Raw genomic sequence first — 25,280 nt, forward strand, 5'->3', positions numbered from 1 at the left:
GTGAATAGTGTATATTGAGCGGCAATAAGATTTTTGTAAGGTGCATAATATGCATCAAAGGTGGAGAAAAGCAATTCAAGAGTTAGGTCCCCATCGGCTGGAACAGCGATGTCAAGAGTATCATGTAGGTCTTTGGCCTTTCGTCCAGCAAAGTAAAGGAAGTTAGCTACTTGCACAGTGTGAGGCGTCGTAGCATCAGAAAGTTTGGTGGCGACGGCGTAAAGGCGATAGTTGTCGCGATATTCAGCCAAGAGAGCGCCGGATTATTTACGTCTGGTACAAAAAGCTCAGGGCCAGAAAAAGTTGTAGTCGCCGCCATGTGGTCAGAGACAAGGCTTAGCAAAAGCGAGTCGCAGAGGCAAAAGAGATATGTTAAACTGGTAAACGCGAAAATGTTATTTAAAATTGTAGATATCCCACTTCTGGCACCATGTTGTGATGTTTAATTGTACTGATTAAATAATACTGATTGATATGAAAGATATTTACTTGATCATTTATTGTTACATTGTTGAGACTCTTGCCATATATATATTATTAGGCTGTGGTCCCCCAGCGCCCTCTATGTGTGTATACAGTCAAGGTCGTCAGGTTCAAAGGTTAATAGAGTTCAAGGTTGGATGTTTCAATATACGGTTTATTGCAAAAGAAACCTATGCCGTTTCGCCGTCTGGTTGAAAGTAAATATATAATTTGGATGCTTTCCGAATAATTTAACTCAAGATTTAAAAAGATAATTACCAATTTAAAAAAACACGTATTTCGATTAAATATAAATTAAAAATATTTTTTTTAATTCTATATTAAATTTGCGTTGCTATAGAGAATAGGTTGATTTCTTAATACTATAGAAGAAATCTTACTATCAAAGTTCAACTATACTTTAGTCGATCTTATGAAGCAAATGGCATGTTCATAAGATCGACTATATTAAATATAAGCCTTACCTAGTACAGTTGTTAAAGGCTAATAAGCCCTTCTATTTTCTATGGCTTAACTATCAGGTGACATTGATTTGACTTCAAAAAGTCTACCTTGTGAGCAGTCGATCTTTTTGAACGTCAAAGGTCGACCTTAGAAAGTCGATCTTATGGTTAGGGTAGGAGAGGAGATCTTATGAACAACATGGTGGTTTATTAGATCGACATTCGATCTTATGGCATGTTCATAAGATCGACTATATTAAATAAAAGCCTTACCTAGTACAGTTGTCAAAGGCTAATAAGCCCTTCTAATTTCTATGGCTTAACTATCAGGTGACATTGATTTGACTTCAAAAAGTCAACGTTTTGAGCATATGATCTTATGAACAACATGGTGGGATGTTAGATCGACAGCCGATCTTATGGCATCTAAAACCTAAAAAGATCGATGTCAAAGAAACGTTTCTTGGTTTTGTACGAGTAACAGAATGGATCTGCAGCAGGAGTTGCTTCAGTAATTTGTGACACTTTGGAATCATGTGGTTTAGATCTTTTAAGATGCCGAGGACAGGGTTACGATGGAGCAAACGCAATGAGTGGAAAATACTCTGGAGTTCAAGCGCGCTTGAAAGAGTTACAACCTAATGCGTTATACGTTCCTTAATGAAATTCCAGAAATTTCGAACTATTTTTCCATAATTCAAAGCATTTACACATTTTTCGGCCACAGTATCAATCGTTGGGACTTATTATCACAAATTACTGGTGAATCCGACATCAAATTAAAAAAAACTAAATCCAACACGAGGGTCTAGCCGTCTGTCCTCTATACTTGCTATAAGATTGAGGTATCCTGCTATGTTACAGGGCTTGGAGTAAAATTATTATACAATCAATGAAAGGTGATGAGAGATACTCAAATCAAACGTAACATCTAAAAATTTGAATTTGTTTTAATTACTGTTATTATTGAAAATATTGTCGAGCACTAATGCAACGTCAACTGTTTTGCAAAGAAAAAATATCAAGCTGCATTCTGCATGGAAACATCTCTAAATCAAGTAAAAGGAATGAGAAACGCATATGAAAATGTTGTTGACGAAGCAACAGCAATTGGGAAAAAATGGGGCGTATCTTGTCAAAATTTTCACAAATAAACGTGGACGAAAAATTTTGATGAACTAGCACAGGATTACCAATTTGAAAACGCTGATATGTTTTTTAAAGTAAATATTTTCTATCGTGTTATTGATATTGTGACAACGCCATTAGATAAACGATTCGAAAGGCTAAACTTTTTTGGAAATTTGTTTGACGTTCTTACTCCATCTAAATTAATTGAGATGGACGAAAACGAAATCGTGTATAATGCCAATAACGTGCAAAAACAATTTTACAGTGACCTTACTGACGAGGAGACGACCCGAGGTGGTTCTCACCGATTTTGTTCTAAGTTGGGGGATTGTTAGACCTAGATTTAACATGAAACCCGTTAAAGGGAAAAGTTACGCTGGGCTTCCGTTTTGCCATGGCAACCAAAAATGTTTTTGACAATATAAAATGTTAAAAAGTCTACGTAAAATAACATGCGAAAACGACAAATTCTAAATTTAGAACATTTCACGTAAATCGACAAATAATTTCGGCAGTTATCGCATCATAAGTTATATTTATATCCACCATATTTCAAAATGGCGTCGGATTATTATTGGAAAACCCATAGGTCTAATTAACTCGCGCAGATAATGAAACGTAGAAAATTTCTGATTAATCGACGAGTATTTATGGAACTTATCGCACGATGAGTTTTATTGATATCCGCCATTTTCCAAAATGGTGTTGGATTTCTATAAAAATCTATAGTACGAATTCATTCGGGCAAATAATGTAACGTAGAAAATCTCAGGTTAATCGGATACAAATTACGTAACTTATTACACCATGATTTATATTTGTATCCGCCATTTTATAAAATGGCGTCGTTTTTCTATCGAAATCTAAAATTTTTTTTACATCGTTCAGATAATGTAATGTAGAAATTTTAAGATTTATCGGCGAAAATATATGGCAGTTATCACGGCATAAGTTTTACAAATATTTTGTATTAAACCTAAAATTTCGACCTATTTATTCAAATTAGCTCGAGTTCACCCAAAATGGTTTTTATTCCCCCCTATTTGTCCAAAGTAATAAAAAAATGTAAAATTTACTATTTTTTTTATTTTTATTTTTTTATTTATTTATTTCAAGTGAGGTACTCGTAATAGCGCATGGATAAATATAACTTCGGATTCTATTCACGAACACGCCGAAAAACGTTTAAACCTTTCAAATGGATATGGCTGCGTCTTTATTTTAAAGTACGATGTTCAAACGTATAATATATGACTTTAATGGGAAATACACTTATCTTATGTAGAGGTCGGTAACGGTTAATCATTATCCATGTTTAAATTGATTTTTTCGGGAAAAAAATCTAAACAAAGAAATTCACTGGTTAATATTTCGGAAAATGTTTAAAAACATGTATTATTCGTAAAATTGGAGCTTTTTATCGAAAAAAACGTCGTTTCCGATTAATTTTACAAATTTATCAAAAAATTAATCGGATAATACAGAAATATAAATTACTTGATCAAAACGTTTTACGAATAATTTTGAGAGCTTTATCTATTGGATAAAAGTTAACCATCATCGACCTCTAATCTTATGAATAAGATATTATTTTGATAGCCGTTAATTCGGATAGATTCATAAATTATACGATTCAATTCTTTACTCGTAAATTGTATCTATTGATCAAACGCAAAAAAGTCTTATCTATAGACAAAATAAAGCAATTAACGTTTATCCAAAAAGATAATGTTTACAAATAGAAAACCAAAAATATAACATTATTCAAACTTTATCCGATTTCGTGTAACCAAAGTTAAAGATTGCGGTTTAATTTTTTTAAAGCCAACTATTCGTTAATAATTTATCAACTAAAATACTGTATGAATGTCGTAAACCGAAAATAGATGGCAATAGCTCCGCAGGTTTGAGATAGACTTTTTACCGGACAGGTCAGCATTTCGACACATTTCGCAATAAGGGGCAATAAGCCCCCTAACATTTTACCCTTCTCTTGTTCGAAAAGAGGGAAGACAGAGAGTTTTGTAACGCGTACGAGAGCGGCCACTTCCTCTCGCTTCGCATTGCTGTACGATGGACAACCATCCCCTTTTTTATCTATATAGTAGTTATTCTCATTAAAGGTTCAATCAATAATTAAATCAGTGTATTTCTTTGATATCGCGCGCCATATACAAAAATTCAGTCAAAAACGCTCTCCCACAATTAACACGAGTTTTAACAATGAATAACACAAGATAATGGATATCCGGTTCCGAGCCCTAACTTTTAGGACAGTCATCGAACGACTTTTCTAAATTTTCGTCGCTTAAAAGGGCTCCAAAGTTCGGTGGCAAAAAAAAAGAAAATTGAGCATGCTTTTCATCCCCCCAACCCTTCACCCGGCCTTGCCAGAGGTGGGCAGAGTCAACCGTAAATTTCGCACTTTACTGACTTTACACACATTTTGCCACCGAACTTTGGAGCCCCTTTAAGCGTGTCAAGGTTTCAATGCGAGATTCTTAATTCGAGAGGATCATTGTTATTCGAATTTTCTCAATAGGTGGTTTTTTTTTGAGCAGGTTAAAAAGTGTAGTCATATGACGTCATTTTACTTCAATTCTGTCTTGACGAAAAAAACGATTTGGAGTAAGAAGGGAGTAGTTAAAGGTTAAAGGTTATTTATAGTAAGCTTGCCCGTCATGTTTTCGTGAAACGAAATTTAAGCAGACGACAAAGCTAGATTACTCCCTCTACACCGCCTTTCGAGGAGGAGTAATAAGTGTAACCTTAGAGCTCTGGAACAAGCGAACAAAATTCGGGACAGGGTAAATTTTACCCGGGAACAGGCGAATAAAACGTCTTAGGGTAAAAGGTTTACCCTTTTTGTCCCCGGACAAGCGAAAAAAAACCACCTAGTGGTCATCCACTGGTGTCCTCTCGTCCGATCGCTCGACAAAATCTTGAACACTTATCTCGTAGAAGTGAAGTTACTCTATTTCGTCGCGCGTAAAGTCTATTAAAGGGGCTCCAAAGGTCGGTGGCAAAATGTGTATAAAGTCAGTAAAGTGCGAAATTTACGGTTGAGTGAGGGGTTGGGGGGAATGAAAGCATGCTGAATTTTCTTTTTTTTGCCACCGAACTTTGGAGCCCCTTTAACTTGAATGCTTGCGCACGTGAAAGTTAAAAACTAAAAATTCAATTACGTACCCCTCCCCCCCGGGTGCGCCACTGATGAAATATCGCGAATCGCTTACTTACGTACATGATAAATAATGAGTCATTCCATTGGGAAAATGCCTAATTACCTCTCCGAGGGGACAAAGTCCCCTAGGAGGGGTTATACAACGACCGTGTCTGTCTGTGGGTCTGTGGGTGGGTCTGTCTGTCTGTCAGGACTGCGAACGCGTTCGCATTTTCGGTGCAAAGTGTAATCACTGCGTACGCAGTTTCTCAAAGGGTTGGAAAAACCACCGTGTGACGGTGAGCGTTAACGGATGCATTTGCGGTTTGGTTTGGATGGTGTTTTTTCGCTCACCGTCGTGACGGTTTGGTGTATTACGTTTTTGTAATGTTTATGCGTAGGTTGTGAGTGTTGAATTTGTTGTGTTTGTGTTCTGATGGTTGTGCATGTTGAGTCTGTTGTGTTTATATGGGCGTTTTCTCTCCAAATTCTTCTTAATGACTTTGGGACGGACCGAGTGCTGAGTGTAATGCTACCTCTCAACGTCCAATGGCAGGGTTTCCACCAATTGTACACGGTATTCGTCTTAGTATCAATTTGCGATTTATTAGCGCCGGCCGGGAATCGAACCCGGCTCAGCCACCAACGCTTGATAAGTTATGGTGTTTTTCTAAAAAACAGCTTTGGCGAATGTCATTTACAAAGTTATAACGTTAGGTACTATAATTTATTCTACATCATTTTAAATATTTATAAATTATATTAATCTTATATTTAATGAAATATTTATAAATTATATTAATCTTATATTTAATGAAATATTTATAAATTATATTAATCTTATATTTAATGAAATATTTATAAATTATATTAATCTTATATTTAATGAAATATTTATAAATTATATTAATCTTATATTTAATTAAATATTAATAAATTATATTAATCTTATATTTAATTAAATATTTATAAATTATATTAATATTATATTTATAAATTATATTAATATTATATTTAATTAAATATCTGAGTATTTTACTTTATTTGATCGTGTTCAGGAATTGAACTCGGGTCTCATCATTACAATGCAGATAGTTTACCACCGAGCCATTGACTTCCTTTAGGAATATAAAAAGTAAAGAAACCATTATGATAAGGCGGGTTTTTTACCTTTTAATAACGCTTAGAAAAAGGATAATTATTCAAAACTCCCGCGGAAACTATATAAAAGTAATAATATAGCGCCACCGTGTGGAGAACTATCAATCAAACCGGGTAAAAAAATATAATCTCTTCAATTTTTCGAACTCTAGTCAAATCTTGACGGGACTAAAAAACATCAAATAAGCGTATATAAAGCCGTTGCCGTCAATATGGAAGATTAGTCTTTCTTAGTTCTTGGCGGTCAGACGAACTACTACAGGACGGGGTCCTGGTGTCGGTCAAAAGTTATGAGGTAACTTTGCGGTTTTAATTAGTATGTTCGGTCTACGGTCAAGGAAAGAGTTAAATTGTGTTTCGCGTTTGGAACGTGAGTGAATGGACTTAAGTGTATGAACAGTGCGTGTTTAAGACTGAAAGTGTTAAAGTAATTGTGAACTAACTCAAGTCAGCTGTAAGATAAAATTGATTGTTTTTTTTAATTGGAATAACCTAATTATACCCTTGAAATTGTCAACTCAACCTGTGAGGCTAATTAAGTAGATTGGAAGATATTAGTAGCGAACAGCTCTCAGCTGTTAATTAAGACAAGATTTTATAGTAAGGTAGTTTGAGTTTAGTTAAAATTACTCGGTATAATTTATGATATTTACTTAAGTGTAAGTGTAAGTGTAAGTGTGTTTTGGTTTATTTTTCAATCACGATGAACTAAGACAAATCTAGTCTTGGACACTTGAGTACCAGTTCTGCACAATTACGTAGGAGGGATATATATTGTTGGGTTATTGATGAAAGTTAAATCTAGAACGTTACATACTGTTCTTAATAAAAATAAACATTTATAATTTTGCATAATTCTGGTTGCCATTTTATTTCTAATCACTCGCCCACAACATTAAAGTTCTGGCAATCCCGAATCAACTAAATTTGCGATATAACGGCGACGGGAAATTATTCTCGTAAATTTATCGCGCGGCCTTAGGGGATATTCTTTTAACAAAATTTCGATAACTATCGTTTAATTAAAATCGGCCCATTCCGTTAAAATTATAAACCAAAAAACGAACGGTCGTTATAATACCCTCTGTAGCTATTTCTTTCATTAAAATTTGCTTTGTATTATATTCAACTGACAAACTTGTACTATAAAAAGGGTGTAATTCAACTGTGCATTGTTATAGTACGTCTAACTCACTGTTGTAACTACTTAACTTATGATATTCTGAATAAATTAAAATAGGTCGTTTCGTCTCAATTATTCTAATTATAATTAAATTTTATACCGGGCGGGATAGAATTGGGATAACATTTTTAACAAATAACTCTAAATTGCGGAGATATATATCTTTAAGGGTTATCTCGAGAAATTACTACCACTAGGGACAATTCTTCCAAGGAGAGGTATATTTTGGCTTGCCAACTTGTTTAATACATTTTCGAGAAAATGATAATAAAACAAAGAACAAAATTAATATTGTTTTGCAAAATTTAATATTTTTATTGCTGCGTTGCGGATGTTTCAATTCATTATTACGTCTTACTGTTTATTTCTTAATGTTGCGCTCCTTTCGTAAGAAATGAATCGAGTCCTAAGGGGGGGTTGAACCCCCTAAATCCCCCCTTATATACGTCGTTGCCATATGGCGACACCAGTCTTAACGTATAAATCTGAAAATTACTTAAAAACCCCCAAAAAATATTAATTTTATCGTTTTTGTCGACCTTTTTGAGAGAAACTATACTGTTTAAATCTTCAATATTGTGTTAAAACTTCTTTTTCGTAGTATTTAAGTAATTATTCCTTATATGTGATCAATAAATAATTGAAAGCGAACCTCTAATGGATTCGTTTCATATGTTTGTTTCCCTGTAAGTAATTAGTGAATTCGTCTATCGCAGATAACGGAATTCGATCATTTAAAATCTTGACCCTATGGATTTGAAAAAGTTAACGTAAATAGTAAATTTCCAACGGCTTAACTATTAGGCGTACAAGTTGGTGTAGTCCTAAAAAACAAAGAACCGGGGCGCTACCTGGGTACGGCGAACTTCGATTTCGCGCGTAATCGAAATTGGCTGTACCGGCCGCTATAAATTTACGTCCAACTTCGATTATTAGCGTGATCGAAGCTGGCCGTGACTAGGTGACTATTTGAAATTGTTATGGTATTTTCCTGCGGTCAAAATTTATAACAAATTCACAAACCCTTTATTCGAGAAAAATGATTCACGAAATAGAAGCAAGGCGCGCTCTGGCAAGTTGAAAAAAAGAGGCAGGGCGCGCCTTGGCTAAATGGAAAAACCAAGGCGGGTCGACGCCCTGCCTTCGAAAAAAGCACCGGGGCGACGCCCTGGCCTGCCCTGGCCCGATTACACCACTGCGTACAACCACGCAAAACGCGATCGATACGTCTACCAGGGCATATATCTAGTCGGATACCAAGTGTGGTTCCGGTTTTCCACTTGGTTCTTGAGAAAAACCCAGTTCGGTAATTTACAAACTCGGCCCTATGGAAATCTCCATGTTAACGATGCAGGCCAGTTAATTAGTAAATTTCGATTAGCTTAACTATTAAGCGGAAAACCACGCAAAACGCGATCGATACGTCTAGCAGGACATATATCTAGTCGGATACCAAGTTTGGTTCCGGTTTTCCACTTGGTTCTTGAGAAAAACCAAGTTCGGTAATTTACAAACTCAGCCCCATGGAAATCTTTATGTTAACGAAATGAGATGCGGGCCAGTTAGTAAATTTAAAACTGCTTAACTATTAAGCGCAAAACCACGCAAAACGTGTCGATACGTCTACCAAGGCATGGTTTCTAGTCGGCTACCGAGTTTGGTTCAGGGTTTCCACTTGGTTCTTGAGAAAGACCAAGTTCGGTAATTTACAAACTCGGCCCTATGGAAATCTTTATGTTAACGAAATGAGATGCGGGCCAGTTAGTAAATTTCAAACGGCTTAAATATCAGGCGTACAACCACAAAAAACGCGGTCGATACGTCTACAGTGGCGTGATGTCTAGTTGGATACGAAGTTTGGTTCCGGTTTTCCACTTGGTTCTTGAGAAAAACCAAGTTCGGTAATTTACAAACTCGGCCCTATGGAAATCTCCATGTTAACGATGCAGGCCAGTTAATTAGTAAATTTCGATTAGCTTAACTATTAAGCGGAAAACCACGCAAAACGCGATCGATACGTCTACCAGGACATATATCTAGTCGGATACCAAGTTTGGTTCCGGTTTTCCACTTGGTTCTTGAGAAAAACCAAGTTCGGTAATTTACAAACTCAGCCCCATGGAAATCTTTATGTTAACGAAATGAGATGCGGGCCAGTTAGTAAATTTAAAACTGCTTAACTATTAAGCGCAAAACCACGCAAAACGTGTCGATACGTCTACCAAGGCATGGTTTCTAGTCGGCTACCGAGTTTGGTTCAGGTTTTCCACTTGGTTCTTGAGAAAGACCAAGTTCGGTAATTTACAAACTCGGCCTTATGGAAATCCTTATGTTAACGAAATGAGATGCGGGCCAGTTAGTAAATTTCAAACGGCTTAAATATCAGGCGTACAACCACAAAAAACGCGGTCGATACGTCTACAGTGGCATGATGTCTAGTTGGATCAGTAGCGGCCCCTAAGAATTTTGTGGCCCTATACAACTTTAGTGAGCCCTTATAACTTTCCCGGAAACGAGAAGAGCAAGGTCGTTTTATTGTTGCGGCTCTCGTCGCGTTTACTGACCTTGTATCCGACCTGGAGGGGACACGTGCCACTTAAGCCCCTTTCTTTTCTTTCTATTGTCCATTCAACTTTCTCTCAATTTCTGCTCCCTTCCCCCGAATCTATTTGTTTATGGTCTACTATCTTATTGAGTAAACGAATTGATTTTGAAAGATTTTTTTCTCCAGAAAAACGTTTCTTGGCAATAAAAACAATTTCTAGAGATAAAGAAAATTCATAAATTCAAATATGTGGCCTCTTAATCATAAATATGTAGCCCTTTTAATATAAATATGTGGCCAGGGCCGGCGTGATGCGGGTGCAAAGGGTGCGGTCGCACCCGGCCCCGCGCTAGCTAGAATTTAAGGGGCCCCGCAAATTTAATTTTATATTAGAAAATAAATGATTTTGACAACCATTTTTTTTCATATTCAAATAAATTGTGGGATCATTTCACCTATTTTATTATGCATCTTAAATTTCTTAGAAACCATTAAACGAAGTGGGTGACTATTTTTGTAATAAACCGGCCTCGCAGCGTAGTGGGCCAGCGGGGCCCCGCTGGTTTCTTGGTATTTCACACTTTCAAGCATTTAACGGGAAATTCCTGGAAAATCCAGTTATAGATAAGGTAACAAAAATGCAGGTGTCCAATGTCCATTTCCAATATCCAATATATGGGAAGAAAGTATACGAGCGGCGCAGAAAAGAAAGCATGAAGAAATTGCCGATAAAGAAAAGGATGCGCCTTCAAAATTTTTCGAAAAAAGGAATTGTACTGGCACACTTATAAGCAACGAAAACTGTAGGGTTTACGAAGAATTAAGAGAGAACTTCGTTCAGTCATCGGGTGTCGGAGAAGATAAAATTGTGTGCGCGATTGAATCATCGTTCGAACGCGTAACTTTGTCACCAATCAATAATAATAATAATAATCCACTAGGCTAATACCCAAGGCACCACCTTAGGCCTAAGTCATCAAGCGACTTTTAAAGCCATTTATCCAGGTGGCCAGGTTAGAGCTGTTTGATTTTAAATTCCGGCCTTTTTAAAAGCGCTAAGCGAGATTTCAGAAAGAGTTTCAGATGTGAAGATTAGGAGCGAGGCTCAGGGTTTATTTCAAGAACTTACGTCTTTTGATTTCATCGTTAGTTTGATTATTTGGTACGAAATGTTGACCAAAGTTAATATAGTCAGCAAAACCAAAAAGTGACAATGGTCGTAGCAACTAAACATTTTAGCAGAAATTGTATTTTTTTTTTTTTTTCAAAATTATCGTTGAATTGGATATTCAACCATTTTTAGGGAAGTTAGGACACGAAAAAAAAGAAAATTTTTAGTTGTGAAGGTCCCGATGAAACAGTTTACAATGGTGAGGTTCAATTTAAAACGATTTTTTTTTAAATTAGTTGATAGCGCGTTATCCGCCATGGTAAGTAGATTTAAACTGTACAGAGAGCACAAAGATGTATTTAGCTTCTTATACGGTGGGGGTGCAATAAAAAAACATTTCTGAAGAAAATCTACAAAATTCTTGAAACGACGTTAATTGACGATATAGACGGAGAAGAATTATTTGAAGAGTTTCAGTTGTTTAAAGATGTTATTCCTGTAACAGTCTTGACAGCTATTGATACTTTAAATTATATAACTAAAAATAACATGGTTGTACCCTAATATCGTAATAGCTCTAAAAATTTTGTTGACCACTCCAGTTTCAGTAGCCTCCGCAGAAAGGTCTTTTTCAAAATTGAAATTAATTAAAAACTATCTAAGATCAACTATAAGCCAAGAGAGACTGTCATCACTAGCCTTATTGTCAATCGAAAATAAAGTGGCGAAATCATTAGAGTTTGATGGCGTAATAAAAGATTTTTCTGCCAAAAGATCTAGATGTCAATTTTAAAGGGTAAAGGTAACAAGTAACTGTTACAACTGTAAATGAACTATGAAAAATAAAATTAATGTCTTCCAATGTTAGAAACTTAAAATAGTGCAATATTTGATCAATAAAACGACGGGGGGTAAAACGGGGGTGTGTAAAAGTGAGGGTAAAGCTATAGGGGTTATGAAATCCGAAAGTCGAGAGCCCCGCAAGTATATTTCGAACCCGGCCCCGCAAAACACCAAGCCGGCCCTGTATGTGGCCCTTTTAATATAAATATGTGGCCCCTCTCAGAAATGCAGGGGGGCTAAAGCCCACTTCAGCCCACCCTTAGCGCCGCTACTGAGTTGGATACGAAGTTTGGTTCCGGTTTTCCACTTGGTTCTTGAGAAAAACCAAGTTCGGTAATTTACAAACTCGGCCCTATGGAAATCCTTATGTTAACGAAATGAGATGCGGGCCAGTTAGTAAATTTCAAACGGCTTAACTATTATGCGCAAAACCACGCAAAACGTGTCGATACGTCTACCAAGGCATGGTTTCTAGTCGGCTACCGAGTTTGGTTCAGGTTTTCCAATTGGTTCTTGGGAAAAACCGAGTTCGGTAATTTACAAACTGGGCCCTATGGAAATCTCCATGTTGGCGAAATGAGATGCACGTATTTTTGTAAATTTCAAACGGCTTCATTTATATTAAAGTATTATTTATAAATCTCGTATTTCTTCAAATTTTCGATATAATATTTTATATCGCTGAAACATACATGGTATTTATTCAAATTATTGATATTTGTATGTATTCGTATGTAGGCGGTAAATTAGCATAGTTGTTGAAGTTATGGGTGTATTATATAAATGAGATATGCAGTCGTTGGAAAATGCGCCAAGGAGAATACGGAGTTAGTAAAGTATGTATTCGTATGTAGGTGGCTTGAGTATGGTAACAACAAATAAACTAATTTTCTCCGGTTTTGCGTGCTATATTTAATTAGTTAAAAAATACGTTAATTCTTTTAAAATCGAACTTTTCACTTTAAAACTTTCAATAACTTACTATAATTATTTTGCCCTTCGTTTCAGATGTTTGAATTTCCCTCTTTATTTTCGACTCGCTCATTGGTTGGATCTTTATCTGAAATTAATAGCAGACGAAATGTTCAGCTTCTTGTTTCAGATAGTAAAGGCGAAATGATTCTGCAATATTTATTTACTAAAAGTAACTAGTTTTATTTTCCGACTTGTTTGAAGGATTGATACTTGAAATATGTCCCAAAACCAAATGTTAATTGAATTAAAGGAACGTTAAATCGTGCGTATTTATAAATTTTTGAGAAGTAGCGGTAGTAAGTCCGTCTATTGCTTATTAAGCCTTGGCCTTTTGAAAGTGGAACTGTGGAAGCGGCGGTTCCCGAATGACAAGATTATAAAAGTGAGATCAAAGATAATATGGCGAGAAGTATGAATATTCCACATCTAAATATACCAGTTAATAAAGAAACGCCAAATATGATCAGAAAGTTTAGTTCATCATCAACATTAGACCCACAAAGTATTTCTATTGAAGATCTTGAAATAGAGGAGGTGATCATTATTTTTACAAAGCATCTTAAATTACTAAAAAGGATTGCTAATATTTTCCTATCTATTATTTCCTAGCTTGATGATAAAGAATACGACCTACCACCGGTTGGCACTCCTCCTACTTTGGAGAGCATTTTAAATGAGGTTAATTTCTCTGTTAATTTTATTACAATCATTGTTAAACATATTCTTATCTTATTTGTAGCCTGATGATATCTCACTTAGTGAAGAAGATTTACAAGATATACAACCGCCTCTGGATTTTTTTCAAGACTCGGGGGAGACAACTTCAATAGGAAGCTCAGAATCATTTGGAAGGAGATCTGATAACAGGTGATAAGCACTGATTAGGCAGGTAAAAGAATGTATATGTATGTTTTATGCAAAACCAATGGATCATGTCGTATGGGGGCCTATTGTATTATCAAAGTAATGAATGAAACATGTGAGACATTATGCATTCAATTGGTAATTGCTGATTTTCCACTTAAAGATCTGGAAGAAGAAGCCCTATAGGGTCATTTTCTGGAGCTTCAGTTGCAACTCATGGCTCCCTGCTTAGACATGTCATTTTACGTGGAGTGTCTTCCCAACTTCAGTCAGCCGCTGATAGAGTACAAGCTGGAAAACCTACATCTATGGTATACATCATATATGTATTTAAATTTAAACAAAAGATATTAATTCAAGTACTTTCATGGTCAGTCTGTATCTTCCCTTATTGCAATTGGCACAACGAAAGGTGTAGTTTTGGTTTTTGATTCGGAACAAGTATTAAAATGGTGTTTGGGAGGACGTGAATACGGGGAGACATATGGTGCTGTTTCAGCCCTTACATTCAATGGTGATAGTTCCAGATTATTATGTGGCTATGCTAGAGGGCAGCTCACAATGTGGGATATCAATAACGGGAAACTTCTGAGACTAATATTGGACGCCCATCCACCTGAAACTACAATCTTGCATGTTAAAGTACGTTAAAACTAACTAATTAATTCATTCTTTTTTTTTATACTTGAGTTATTTATTATTTTCAGTTTACGGACGATCCTGCTTTGGCTTTATGCAGCGATAGTGGAGGCTCAGTATTTGAATTGAATTTTAGGAGAGTGATGGGAACAAGAACCTGCGAGTCTAGATGCATATTTTCTGGAAGGTAAAATGGTATTTGCCATTCATCGAGTAAATTTCTGAAAGATTCAACATTTTTAAGCCGTGGTGAAGTTTGTACCTTGGAACCTCTCCGTATGTTGCCACATTTCAGAGAGCACAGCAGCCAAGACGTGTGTCTTTTAGCTTTAGGAACCGTTACTAAAGTTATAGTCGTCACGGTTAGGCCATATCTTCGAGTCTGGTTTACCCACCAGTTGAAAGTAAGTTTGCGGTGGAAAGGTGAAAATCGAAGCACATTTCACACTTGTATTTGATTTTTAGGCTGATAAAGACACCTTACCACTCCTTTGCTGGCAATTTGTGGTAATACAAGTGTCATCCTCGACTCGAGTTATAGACCCAGTATTGGCTTTTGGCCGCCAATCTACAATTTACTTTTATCAAGTTACATTCGCTACTGCTGAAAAGATAACCTTCCTTCCTTTACAAAAGATGCAGGTTAACCATTTAGTTCAAAACTTTGCAGTAAGTATTTGTTCTCTGGATTACCACATGGAGCTAGCCAAATTAGACTTAGTTTTAAAATTGTTACATAAATTTACAGTGGCTAAATACAAGGACTATCGTAACATTAGACACCTCTGAACATCTTCATGTTATTGATGTCAAATCTGATGAAGAACTTGAAGTTTGTACTAATTTTTTAATTTTCAATATTTGTAATTAGAGTTTTAATCGGAATTGATAACAATGTCTTGTAATTAGGTATTTGAAGCCGGAGACGCTCAATTGGTATATGGTACTAGTCATTTTAAAGGCTTGGCAACTGGAGGGAATGTTAGCAAAGCGATGGTAAATTCATATTTTTGACTTGGATATTATTTTGTAATTTAATTGCAAATTCATATTTCAAATGAATAAAGGCTGCCGCTGGAGAAAGAGCCTGTTATTATTCCGTGGCTTCATTTGGCTCTCAACTCTTGTTACTCGGACTGAAGTCTGTTCATGTATTAACTTTACGAACTTGGATTGAAAGGCTGGAACTCTTAGCGAAGCGAAATATGTACCCAGAAGCTCTTTCTTTAGCGCTTTCTTTCTACGAAGATAACGCTAAAGCCGTAACTGGCATAACTGGGAAAAGACCTCAAAGGCAGCAATTGGTGGGGGATAAAATGAGTGAACTGTTAGAGTCTTACGTTGACGTAATCATGACCCAGTTATGTCCTGAAAGGGGCAGAGTCGAACACTTGGTTCAACATTACAGGGAAACTGTTCCTAGAATTGTTTACTATAGCTTAGCCATCAAAAGAAGGTACATATTTTAACACTCTTGTAATTTTAATTTCAGTAACTTCAATTTCTTTTCAGAGATTTTTTATTCGGAAAAGCCTATGAAAGACTCTGTATTGATCCTTTGGCCAAATCAGTATATTTAGAAAGTTTAGAAACTCCAATTTTGGACGATAAGCTATCGTATCTGAGTCCGGCAATTGCCCAAGCGTTCGTCGAACATTATAGTCAGTTTCCTTATAAATTACATGCACTTGAAGCATGTTTAGTTAGATTAGATGTAGTTTGCTTGGATTTGCACCAAGTTTTAACATTGTGCCGCCAAAATGGACTTTATGATGCCTTTTTGTATGTTCATAACAAGGCCATGATGGATTATGTATCTCCTATGGAGGTAAGTAGGAATTTTTTTTCCCACAGATAAATATTTCTTTTATTAAATGCATTTTTACTGCTTAGGACCTTTTCCAAATTCTTCAAAAAGCTGTTGAAAGGGGAAAGCAACTAACTGATGATCTGGTTACTTTGGGAAATAAATTGTTGGTTTACATAAGTTGTTGCCTTGCTGGTCGGGGCTATCCTTTGGGTCACATTCCAGAAGATTTGGTGGGGAAAGTTAAAACGGAAGTTTTCATGTGCATTACGAAGCTTCATAGCAAAAAAGAACCAGGCACTTATTTTGAACTTTCACAAATTTTTTTGCCATGCGGGTTGATGAGATATTTAATCTTCTAGAAGGTACAGTGTATCCGTATTTGAAGACACTTTTGCATTTTGATACAAGAGAGTTTTTAAATGTTTTGGCTATTGTAAGACATTTTCTTTTTTTTTCCTACCTTTTCGCTGATAGCCTAATAATCTTTATTTTTTCCAAGGCCTTTGAAGAACCGGAATTCAACACGGAATCTGGGATTGCGATGAAGCAACGTTTAGTTGATATTTTGTTGCAGATCATGGTTGTCAGTGAAGGCTTTTCGGTAATTTCATTGTCATTTTAAAATATTCTAGGGTAACTGTCAATAATAAATAATTTTTTTCATCAGCCTTCAGCTGTTGGTGCTCTCTTCACATTCCTAGCGAGACAAATGGCAAAACGAGATGATGCTATAATTGTAAATCGGATGTTATTCGAGCAGGTTCTTGAATATCTCACTAATCCAGATGATGACACGAGGAGAGAAGAAAGGCAGCAGGCTCTCATGGAACTTCTTCAAGCTGGGGCTGGTTTGCTTGAAGTGAATGAAGAAAAACTTATGGCTCTAGCAGAAAAAGCCAAATTGTAATATAATAGTTTAAGATGTAGTCTTGTTAGATATTGCAATTTAACCGACTTTTGGCAAATATACCTAATGTTAAAAAATCAGAATTAATAGTTTTTCAGGAATAATTGGTAATTTAGATGCGAACCAGTTCATCACGATATTAGTCTTATGTCCACAATAAGATTATAATTAATTTTATTTTATTATTCAGTTTCAGAGTTTGTGAATATCTGTATGAAAAACACAACCAGTATGACAAAATATTGACATGTTATCTTAACGATCCTTCCAGAAAGGTTAATAATATGGACTAGTTGTAAAATTAAAACATTCTATATTTAGATACTTGGTTTTATAGCTTCAAGTTTATTATTTTGTGGACCGTTGTATGAGTAGCGAAGAATTAAGCGCCAAAGAGAAGACTACTATTGAGAAACAAGTTTATGAAAGCATCGAGGAACTTGTTGATATAGACAATCAACAAACAGCCAAGATTTTGATTGAGTTTTTCTCCAAAACTCTCAACAAATTTGTCGAAGCCTTAGCGAACAATCCGTCAATGTTGTACCAACTTCTGCAAGGAATTTTTAGCTATCAGAAAAGAGCAGGTAGTGCCATAGACAATAGTAATAATTCAAAAGTAGCTAGCACTTCCACATCAGGAGTTATTGATGCCGAAATTCAGCTTACTTACATTGAGCTAATGTGTCAATATGAGCCTTTCAAGGTAGCCACTTTTGTCAGATCATCTGATGGCTATCGACTGCTAGATGCCTTAGAGTTATGCAGGAAATATGAAATTAGAGATGGAATGATGTATTTGTTAGAGAAAGCTGGCAATATTCATGGAGCTTTTGAACTGATTCATCAGGTATGAATCAGTTAGTTTAAAATTTTGCGTGTCTTTCTATGTTCTTTTACTTTTAGGATCTCCAAATAGCTTTAAAGGAAGTTACGACAGAAATTGAAGAATTGGATAACCCTGATCTTGTGGTTCACGAAGATAGAAGGGAAGAGAAATGGATTAAAGTTCGTGAAAAGTTGTCAGCAGCCATTGAATTGTGTCAGAGGAATACAGGAAGGATGGATGTGGCTGAAAGAGAAGTACGTTACTTTATCTGTGGGCAGATTTCTTAATGGTATGGACACATTCGTGTTTGTCCATTATCAACTGATTTTTTCCTAAAAAAAACTATAGTTAGCTAAATTAAAGTTACAGGCTATTCCTATCACAAAAGCATCATGTATAGGGGGATACATGGTGCTTTTTGTGATAAAAATAACCTGTAACCTTGAAAATTGGTAGTAGTTTTTCCCTATTAATTCTTAAATATTTTTAAATTATGTTAAAACTGATTAATCAGGTAAAACCCCAATTTCTGTAACCAGTACCGATCTTATATTGGTTTTTGCCCTTCTGTAATTTTCATAAATTTTTTCATTAAATTACAAAATTTTGATTATTTCCAGTCTCTTTGGTTTCCTTTGCTGGAAGTTATATTAGAACCTCAAGTACATTATAGAGGAAATGAAAATGCGGAGCAGTATTTGGCAAAATTCAAAGAAATGACCCGAAGTTTGTTAAATAGCATGATGGGATATGTCGCTCTGCCTTCAGTCTTACAGAAAATGATGACAGTAAGACTTATTGGCTAACGTGAATTTGATCATCAGTAATTAAAGGATGTGGGTATTTATTTAGAATCCTGCGTTCAGTTCTGGAAAGCTCGGAGAGATTCGTGAAATGATCATGGCAATGTTGGAAACTTATAATTATGAAAAGGTACTTGAATAGTTTTAAGAGGGTAGCTCAAGCTTTGTTTTGATTCATTGGTTAATTTCTTCCCAGACTTTACTGAACACAGTGGCCAATCTTCTACAATCAGATGTTTACAACCAATTGAATCAATTGTGTCATGTTGCGAATAAGGGAGTACCATGTCACAGCATTCTGTGCAATTTGTGTAGAAAGCCATTAGTTACAGAAACTAGTCAGGTCGTGGCCTTTCAGTGTGGGCATGGTTTTCATCTTGCTTGTTTAGAAGGAGTGAAACAATCATGCGCTCCTAGGGACACGGCGGGTTCGACTAGAAACTTTTATTGTTACAAATGCCAGTCTATTGGACGCCGCATATTTGAAAACAAGTTTTTCGAGCACCGAATTGTTCAACCAACTGCAAGTGAACTTTCACAGGCAACCAGTTCTGTGGACAAAATTGTTAAACCCATAACAAGTTCCAAGCCTTTGAAGACGAGTCTGGATGCCCAACAAATACATTCCCTGGATTTATTATTGAAAAATCAAGGCAATCCGTCAAGGGTAATTTTGAATCTTTTTTTAAACAGATAGTTGTAGTTTTTTCAAGCCTTTTAACTGTTTTTTGGTTTGTACCAAACCATGCTTAGCTCCTAATTCTTCAAGAGCTCTTAGCTACAACAAGCGATGATCCCAAACGTTACCATCAAACAGGAAATCGGTTACGACAGGCTTCCGTATTATCAAGGGAAGATTTCCAACTACAATTATCTCCCTCTAAACGTGTTCAAAGTGTGTGTAAAAACTCTGAATTTTAGGCTAAATTGTCATTATCATGAAAAAATAGTAATATAATTATATTTTATAAATGTTTAAATATAGTTAATTAAAAAAATGGAAATCAAATAGGCAAAAAAAGAAATTTTTATTAGTAAAAATACATGCTAAAAGTAAAAATATTTCAATTTTTTTGTCTCATGCAAGCTAAAAATATTCAATCAAATGATTTCTTTATTTTCAAATACTGTTATCTTTGGCCTGTTTATAATTTATTTTTGCTAATTTTTTGTATATATTGCAGAAAGTATCGGGTCTATTGCCATAATTCCCTTTCTAGTCTTTATTTATATTTAGACAAGGAACTTTTACAGTTCAGAGAGCGTTTATCTTTTAAGATTTGAGAATATTGTTTTTTGAAAGTTTTAAAATGGAAGCGCTAAAGTTCGTACCAAATTTTTTATAGGTTTTATAATTCTTATATTCTCATTGTGGAATAAGATTTGCTAAATTGCCTAAATTTTTGACACAATTTGAATACTTTTTCCTTTTAGCAAATAGTATTATAGTGTTTTTTGCGAGATTGTACAACTTGAAGTGTCGGTAGAATTAACAATGTGCACGTGAAATGAACTCTTAAATTTTTTCGTGCTAAAAGAACAATTCAGACGTATTTATAAATTAAGTATTCACGATCACAAAAAATTTTATATAAAAGGAAACATATAGACTAACCTAAGAAACATAGACATATGTAAAATCGGTGCAAAAAGATGAAAATCTCTTTTAGTATTCTAAAACAAATAAAACTATCCTACTTTTCATTAGAAATATACTTTTTTAAACTTTTTTCTTAAAATAATTTATTCTTACAAAGCTGCCTAATTGGACCCCTAGTTTATGGCAAATTATTCCCCCCAAAAAGTTTCTTAATTATGGCAGGAGAAGCTTTTGTTTAAGTTTTTTTTACAAAACAGAGAAGGAGCGCTTAGTTTTATAGCAGTTCTCAGCTTTTTTAACCAAGGGATTCTAAATTTCTAACAATATATCACTGAAATATCTTTGGCTCCAAGTATTTTTTTAATCTATATTTGAGCTATAGGTATAAATTTATTTAATATTGTTTATTACTCAGCCGAATTATTTAAAAAAGTCCTAATTGAAGATGAGACTAGCAAGTTGCCACCCATGATGCGGGAACCCATTGAGGGTCCAAAGACAGTTGGCGAATAGATAAACATAGTTCGTGGAAGGCTCTAGGCAGGTTATCATTCACAATAACCAAATCGAACATGTGACTATAGAGATTTTCCATTTTTTGGCTAAAATAAATAATATCATGGAATTCTTCTTCCTAAAATTGAAAAAATGTGTTAAAAAAAGGACACTAAAGGCCTATACCACCAACATTTCTGCCCAACTTTGTTGGTAGTTTGTAAAACACATCTTATCACTTTCCACAAAAAGTTTGGTTTAAATTATTTAATGGCAAATAGTATGTAAAATAGTGGAAATTTCTGACCTGCACAATGAGTTAGAAGGGCCAATAGTGGACAATAATTTTAATTTATTTAATTATAAAAATGGCTAATTCAGATTAAAGATTGGCATTTTAATTAGTGTAATTTTAATAATTTTTTGTTGTATTCTTGCAAAATGTTACTAATCTAAAATGAATAGTTAAAAATGTATATAAAGAAGTTGTTTTTAGTTTTTTACTCGCAATATTCCTTTATTAACCACTGTTAAAATTTTATTTTGTATATTTCCCACTCTTTGGCACTGACCCGGACTTTTATGAAAAAAGTTGCCTAAAAATATCTCTATTATGAAATAAGTCAATTAGTTCCATAAATCCATATTTTCATTGTTTTTGTCAATGAAAGTTATTAGATTATTTACTGAATTATTCACTTAAAAAAAGGATGTGCTTCAAAAGGTTTGTGTGATCAACATTTTAAACGAAATTTTCTCTACATTCACTAGAAGCATAGACAAAAAGAATTCATCAAGGGACCGATAAATTTTGTCAGAAAATGAATTAACTGAAATTTCAGGGTGACCATAGAAAACCATCCAATTTTTTATAGGAACAATAGGAAATGCAGTCATTGTAAAGGAAATTATAGGAGTAATTTATAGGTAAATGTAGGAACGTTTAGGTTAATTTATAGGAAATTATAGGATTCATTTTAATAAAGATAAACCAAGCGCTTTTAGAGGAATTTTGGCTTAAAACTTAAAACTAAAAGTAATATTACATTTAATATGAAAACATCACGTACTTTGTGTCTAGATAAATGTATTTGAGTAATATTTCAATTTCATTTTAAATTTGCTGTTAAAGCAAATGAAATTAGTGCTTTAGTGTCTGGCTGTTTTTGAGCGCCTTCTATCGAACTTTAAAACTATATTGAAAGCAAAGTGCAAAGTAGAAAAATTGTAAAATTACAGGAAGACAATTGAAATATGGGAAAAAAATGATAAAATATAGGAAGTGTGGTCACACCTCAATTGGGTAAAAACTTTTGGGTTTCGGTTTTATGTTGGGGAGATGTGTTTTTATAAGGATAGCTATCATGAATGCAATCTAATATTTGTTTATGCATGTAACAACTTAAGATTGCAATCTCCTGTGTTAGCCAAAAATTGATTTGCAAAAATGTTGGCTTGTATTAGGTAGTTGAAAGAAAATTGTAAAACTCTTACTGTAAAACCGCGGGAACTCGATTCGTCAAACGTTGATTTTGCATTTGCCACTTTTCGAGTGACCGTAAGTTCTTCAAGAGAAGGAGGTTTAACGAATACCACAAAAGCTTTCAATTCGGGTGTTCTAAGCTTTTTCAATGCCTACCGAGTAATATTTAAATGTAGTTGATCTCTTGGATAACTAAATATTAATTTTTACTTGAGGATGTGGCGTCATGACGCATATGTAACCTGCGTTAACAATCGACCTAACAGTTTCAATACTGGTTCCATAAAGATGTCCTCTGTATTCTCCGTACTCTACAAACTGGCCCATTCTAACTTCCTCTTCCATTAGAGCACGGGGAACAAAATAATACTCTTGACCTTCAACTTCCCAGGGTTTTTTGGGTCGACTCGTATGTGGCACTGGAGTTCGGTAAATTTCGGGATCTATGGCTACTAGACGGCTTTTAAGTTCATTTCTCCCAACACCAGGAGGTCCTGCCAAATGTACAAAGGTAAGACAATGGTGATATCATTTGATGTATAATTGTGTTTATTAACCTATTAAGACTATGGGCCTATGAAGTCCCAGGCGAGGATAAAGTTTGGCAACTTCTTCATATGTAGCAATTTCTTCTCGATCAAAATCTAAGGTAAATAATAAATAAAAATGGTTATTCCATTGACTAAATGGCTTCAAAAATTTTTATCATTCACCATCATTTTCTTTAATATCGTACATAATTTTCTTAATTTTTCTGCCTTTTAAGTGTTTAGGGGAGCCACATAATGACGTTGACTCATCTTCAACTACATTTTCTCTAGCAGCTGCGGCTAACCGCCTAAAATTAAACTTCACTTTAACATTTGCATGAATTTTGATACATCGTTCATTGACTTGACCTTTCTATCAGCCTACGTCCTGGTATTAGACCAGCTCTGCAATTTCGTTCCCCTTCTTTTCTAGCTTGCCACCAATCAGGATCCTCTTGTTCAACTAAATGCAGAATGTCTCCCTTCTTGAAAGCTAAACCCGCTTCCTTACAAGGGATGTCATCATCTGTAGCTGGATCATAACTAAAGTGAGCTCTAACTCTGACTCGACTCTCCCTGGTTGGAAGCAAATCTTCAACTGGAACTAACTTAAATGTGATGGCTCCATCTGTACTTTGCTGCAATTTTTTTGATAAGGCTGATTTTTTTTTCTGTATTATAGTTGAAGAAGACATTTTACCTGCTTTTAGAGCAAAAGAAAATATTAGATTACGCTAAAAATTGTCCGTTACTTAGCCTTACCAATATTTTGACCACATCAAATGGGTCTTTTCCTCTGACACTGACCCCATTAACCTCATGAACTTCGTCTCCGACATGAATTAACCCACTTCTATCAGCAGCACCTCCGTGCATTATCCTGGCAATTACAATCGTTCCTGTTGGCTCATTAAATCTTATTGTGGCACCCTTAAAAATATATTTGATTCAGAAAGTTAGTTACTCTGGATATTTGAACATTTAAAATGGGTAATTACAACAGACCAATGGTTCATTACTCTTCACAAGTTGTACAATTTTGATAGTTTCCTCCTCCTCATCTTCTTCATCCGCATCATACGGTGCTTCTGGAAGCACAGGAACATATTCCCGCCTTGAGATTATATCATGAGTCTCAAGTAGAGCCTGCACATGACCTGACTGAAGTATTTCATTAAGTTCCGTAGCTTCCAAACTAACGGCTTCTTTCTTTCTCAAACTTTTTATGGCCTAAAAATTATCAAAATTACAATAATTCTATTTTACATTTTAAATATTAAGAAGTTCTGTTGACTGTTTTAAAGGAGTGGAAGCCAGCCATTTTTGAGTGTTAAAATGAAGGTTATTTGGGTTTATATGGAAACACCCATTAAGCTTATTTTCATGCCTTAATATTTAATGCTAAGCTGAGCCAGTTGTTATTAAGCTTACAATGTGTTGCCAACTCCTTTAATACAAAAACTTAGCTCTAGGAATAAGCGTGAAAGTTTTTACTTCTTGCGCTAAACCGCAAGCATTGTGGCTAGCGGGCGACATATTGCGAGAGGATACGACATTGTGTACCTACATTAAAAAATCAGTTTATATGGATCCCAAATTGTTATTAAAATGTCTAGGAAGAAAGAGTCTAACGAATAACAAGGCTCTAAGTGAACGGTCTTGAAGAAGTTGACGCAGAAATGCCTGATCATCTTCATTACTATCCACTTTCTGGCATATTTGTTCTAAGGTCGAAAGAAGCTGTTCAAGCACTGTTCATAAATTAAATGTGTTAATGCCAGTTAGCTAGTGACGCTTAAGAACACGCTAACATACTGGAATCTGTTGAGTTACTCCTTGCGGAACCAACAGCCATTTTAAACCATGCACTATTTTAACCTGGCTCCAGCCAGGTAAAATCAATCGCTATGGAAAAAAACGTAAACAAACATGTGGTAAACCTTAACAGAAGGCCGCTCTGTAGGTTAGTCCTCCCCTCAAGACATCCACTGTTTCGGAAATGGTTATACCCAATTTAAAAGATAAAATATTTTCTAATATTCCAGGAACACAAAACGTTTATATGTAGGTATTTGAAATATAAGTATATTATAAAGTTTTTAGATAAATAAGTTTAAATACCAAAGAATTATTTTGTACATTGAGTAGCCATCGAGCAGACATCTTGGCATGAAGCCATTTTTTTTACAGCTTAGACGCTTCCCTGACGTCATTTACTTTTTAATTTAAAAATTTTATCGATAATTTTATATTTTATTAATTAGTTTTTATTATATAATCTA

General features: G+C 35.1%; 2 protein-coding genes and 1 long non-coding RNA gene across 9 annotated transcripts; 1 reads left to right on the forward strand and 2 right to left on the reverse strand.

Annotated features, from left to right (window-relative positions):
* Positions 1–12,710: 12,710 nt before the first annotated feature.
* On the reverse strand, positions 12,711–13,849 carry LOC149923405 (uncharacterized). Its single transcript, XR_016477094.1, has 4 exons — positions 13,794–13,849; positions 13,673–13,726; positions 13,046–13,123; positions 12,711–12,969 (listed from the first exon to the last, which is right to left on the reverse strand). It is a non-coding gene; the product is annotated as an uncharacterized LOC149923405 (long non-coding RNA).
* Positions 13,147–20,590, forward strand: Vps8 (vacuolar protein sorting 8). 4 transcript variants are annotated; one of them, XM_090161478.1, is made up of 24 exons: positions 13,147–13,420; positions 13,487–13,572; positions 13,648–13,716; positions 13,778–13,905; positions 14,066–14,213; positions 14,278–14,544; positions 14,610–14,728; positions 14,786–14,945; positions 15,007–15,210; positions 15,290–15,373; positions 15,451–15,537; positions 15,609–15,997; positions 16,054–16,369; positions 16,435–16,645; positions 16,711–16,784; positions 16,851–16,952; positions 17,019–17,254; positions 17,449–17,533; positions 17,596–18,108; positions 18,165–18,341; positions 18,708–18,875; positions 18,940–19,020; positions 19,087–19,557; positions 19,644–20,590. In XM_090161478.1, the coding sequence occupies exons 2-24, from the start codon at positions 13,498–13,500 to the stop codon at positions 19,809–19,811; spliced, it is 4,332 nt and encodes a 1,443-aa protein (XP_090017604.1). In that variant the 5' UTR covers positions 13,147–13,420; positions 13,487–13,497; the 3' UTR covers positions 19,812–20,590. The 4 variants fall into 4 exon arrangements, with proteins under 4 accessions (XP_090017604.1, XP_090017603.1, XP_090017602.1 ...); XM_090161477.1 differs by having other exon boundaries at positions 13,151–13,300; positions 13,377–13,572; XM_090161476.1 differs by having other exon boundaries at positions 13,153–13,300; positions 13,360–13,572.
* metro (membrane palmitoylated protein 7-like protein metro) lies at positions 19,946–25,202 on the reverse strand. Of its 4 annotated transcripts, none has more exons than XM_090161498.1 (12): positions 25,120–25,202; positions 24,814–24,903; positions 24,631–24,749; positions 24,493–24,561; positions 24,004–24,228; positions 23,761–23,928; positions 23,368–23,639; positions 23,182–23,306; positions 23,026–23,112; positions 22,679–22,962; positions 22,480–22,620; positions 19,946–21,124 (listed from the first exon to the last, which is right to left on the reverse strand). In XM_090161498.1, exons 2-12 carry the CDS (start codon positions 24,851–24,853, stop codon positions 20,942–20,944), a joined length of 1,713 nt encoding a protein of 570 aa, XP_090017624.1. In that variant the 5' UTR covers positions 24,854–24,903; positions 25,120–25,202; the 3' UTR covers positions 19,946–20,941. The 4 variants fall into 4 exon arrangements, with proteins under 4 accessions (XP_090017624.1, XP_090017623.1, XP_090017622.1 ...); XM_090161497.1 differs by having other exon boundaries at positions 24,814–25,031; positions 25,120–25,161; XM_090161496.1 differs by lacking the exon at positions 25,120–25,202 and having other exon boundaries at positions 24,814–25,091.
* Between the last annotated feature and the right edge of the window lie 78 nt (positions 25,203–25,280).

The sequence above is a fragment of the Leiobunum rupestre genome, chromosome 10 (genome assembly GCF_980474605.1).
Source record: "Leiobunum rupestre chromosome 10, qqLeiRupe1.1.hap1, whole genome shotgun sequence".
NCBI classification, from domain to species: Eukaryota; Metazoa; Arthropoda; class Arachnida; order Opiliones; family Sclerosomatidae; genus Leiobunum; species Leiobunum rupestre.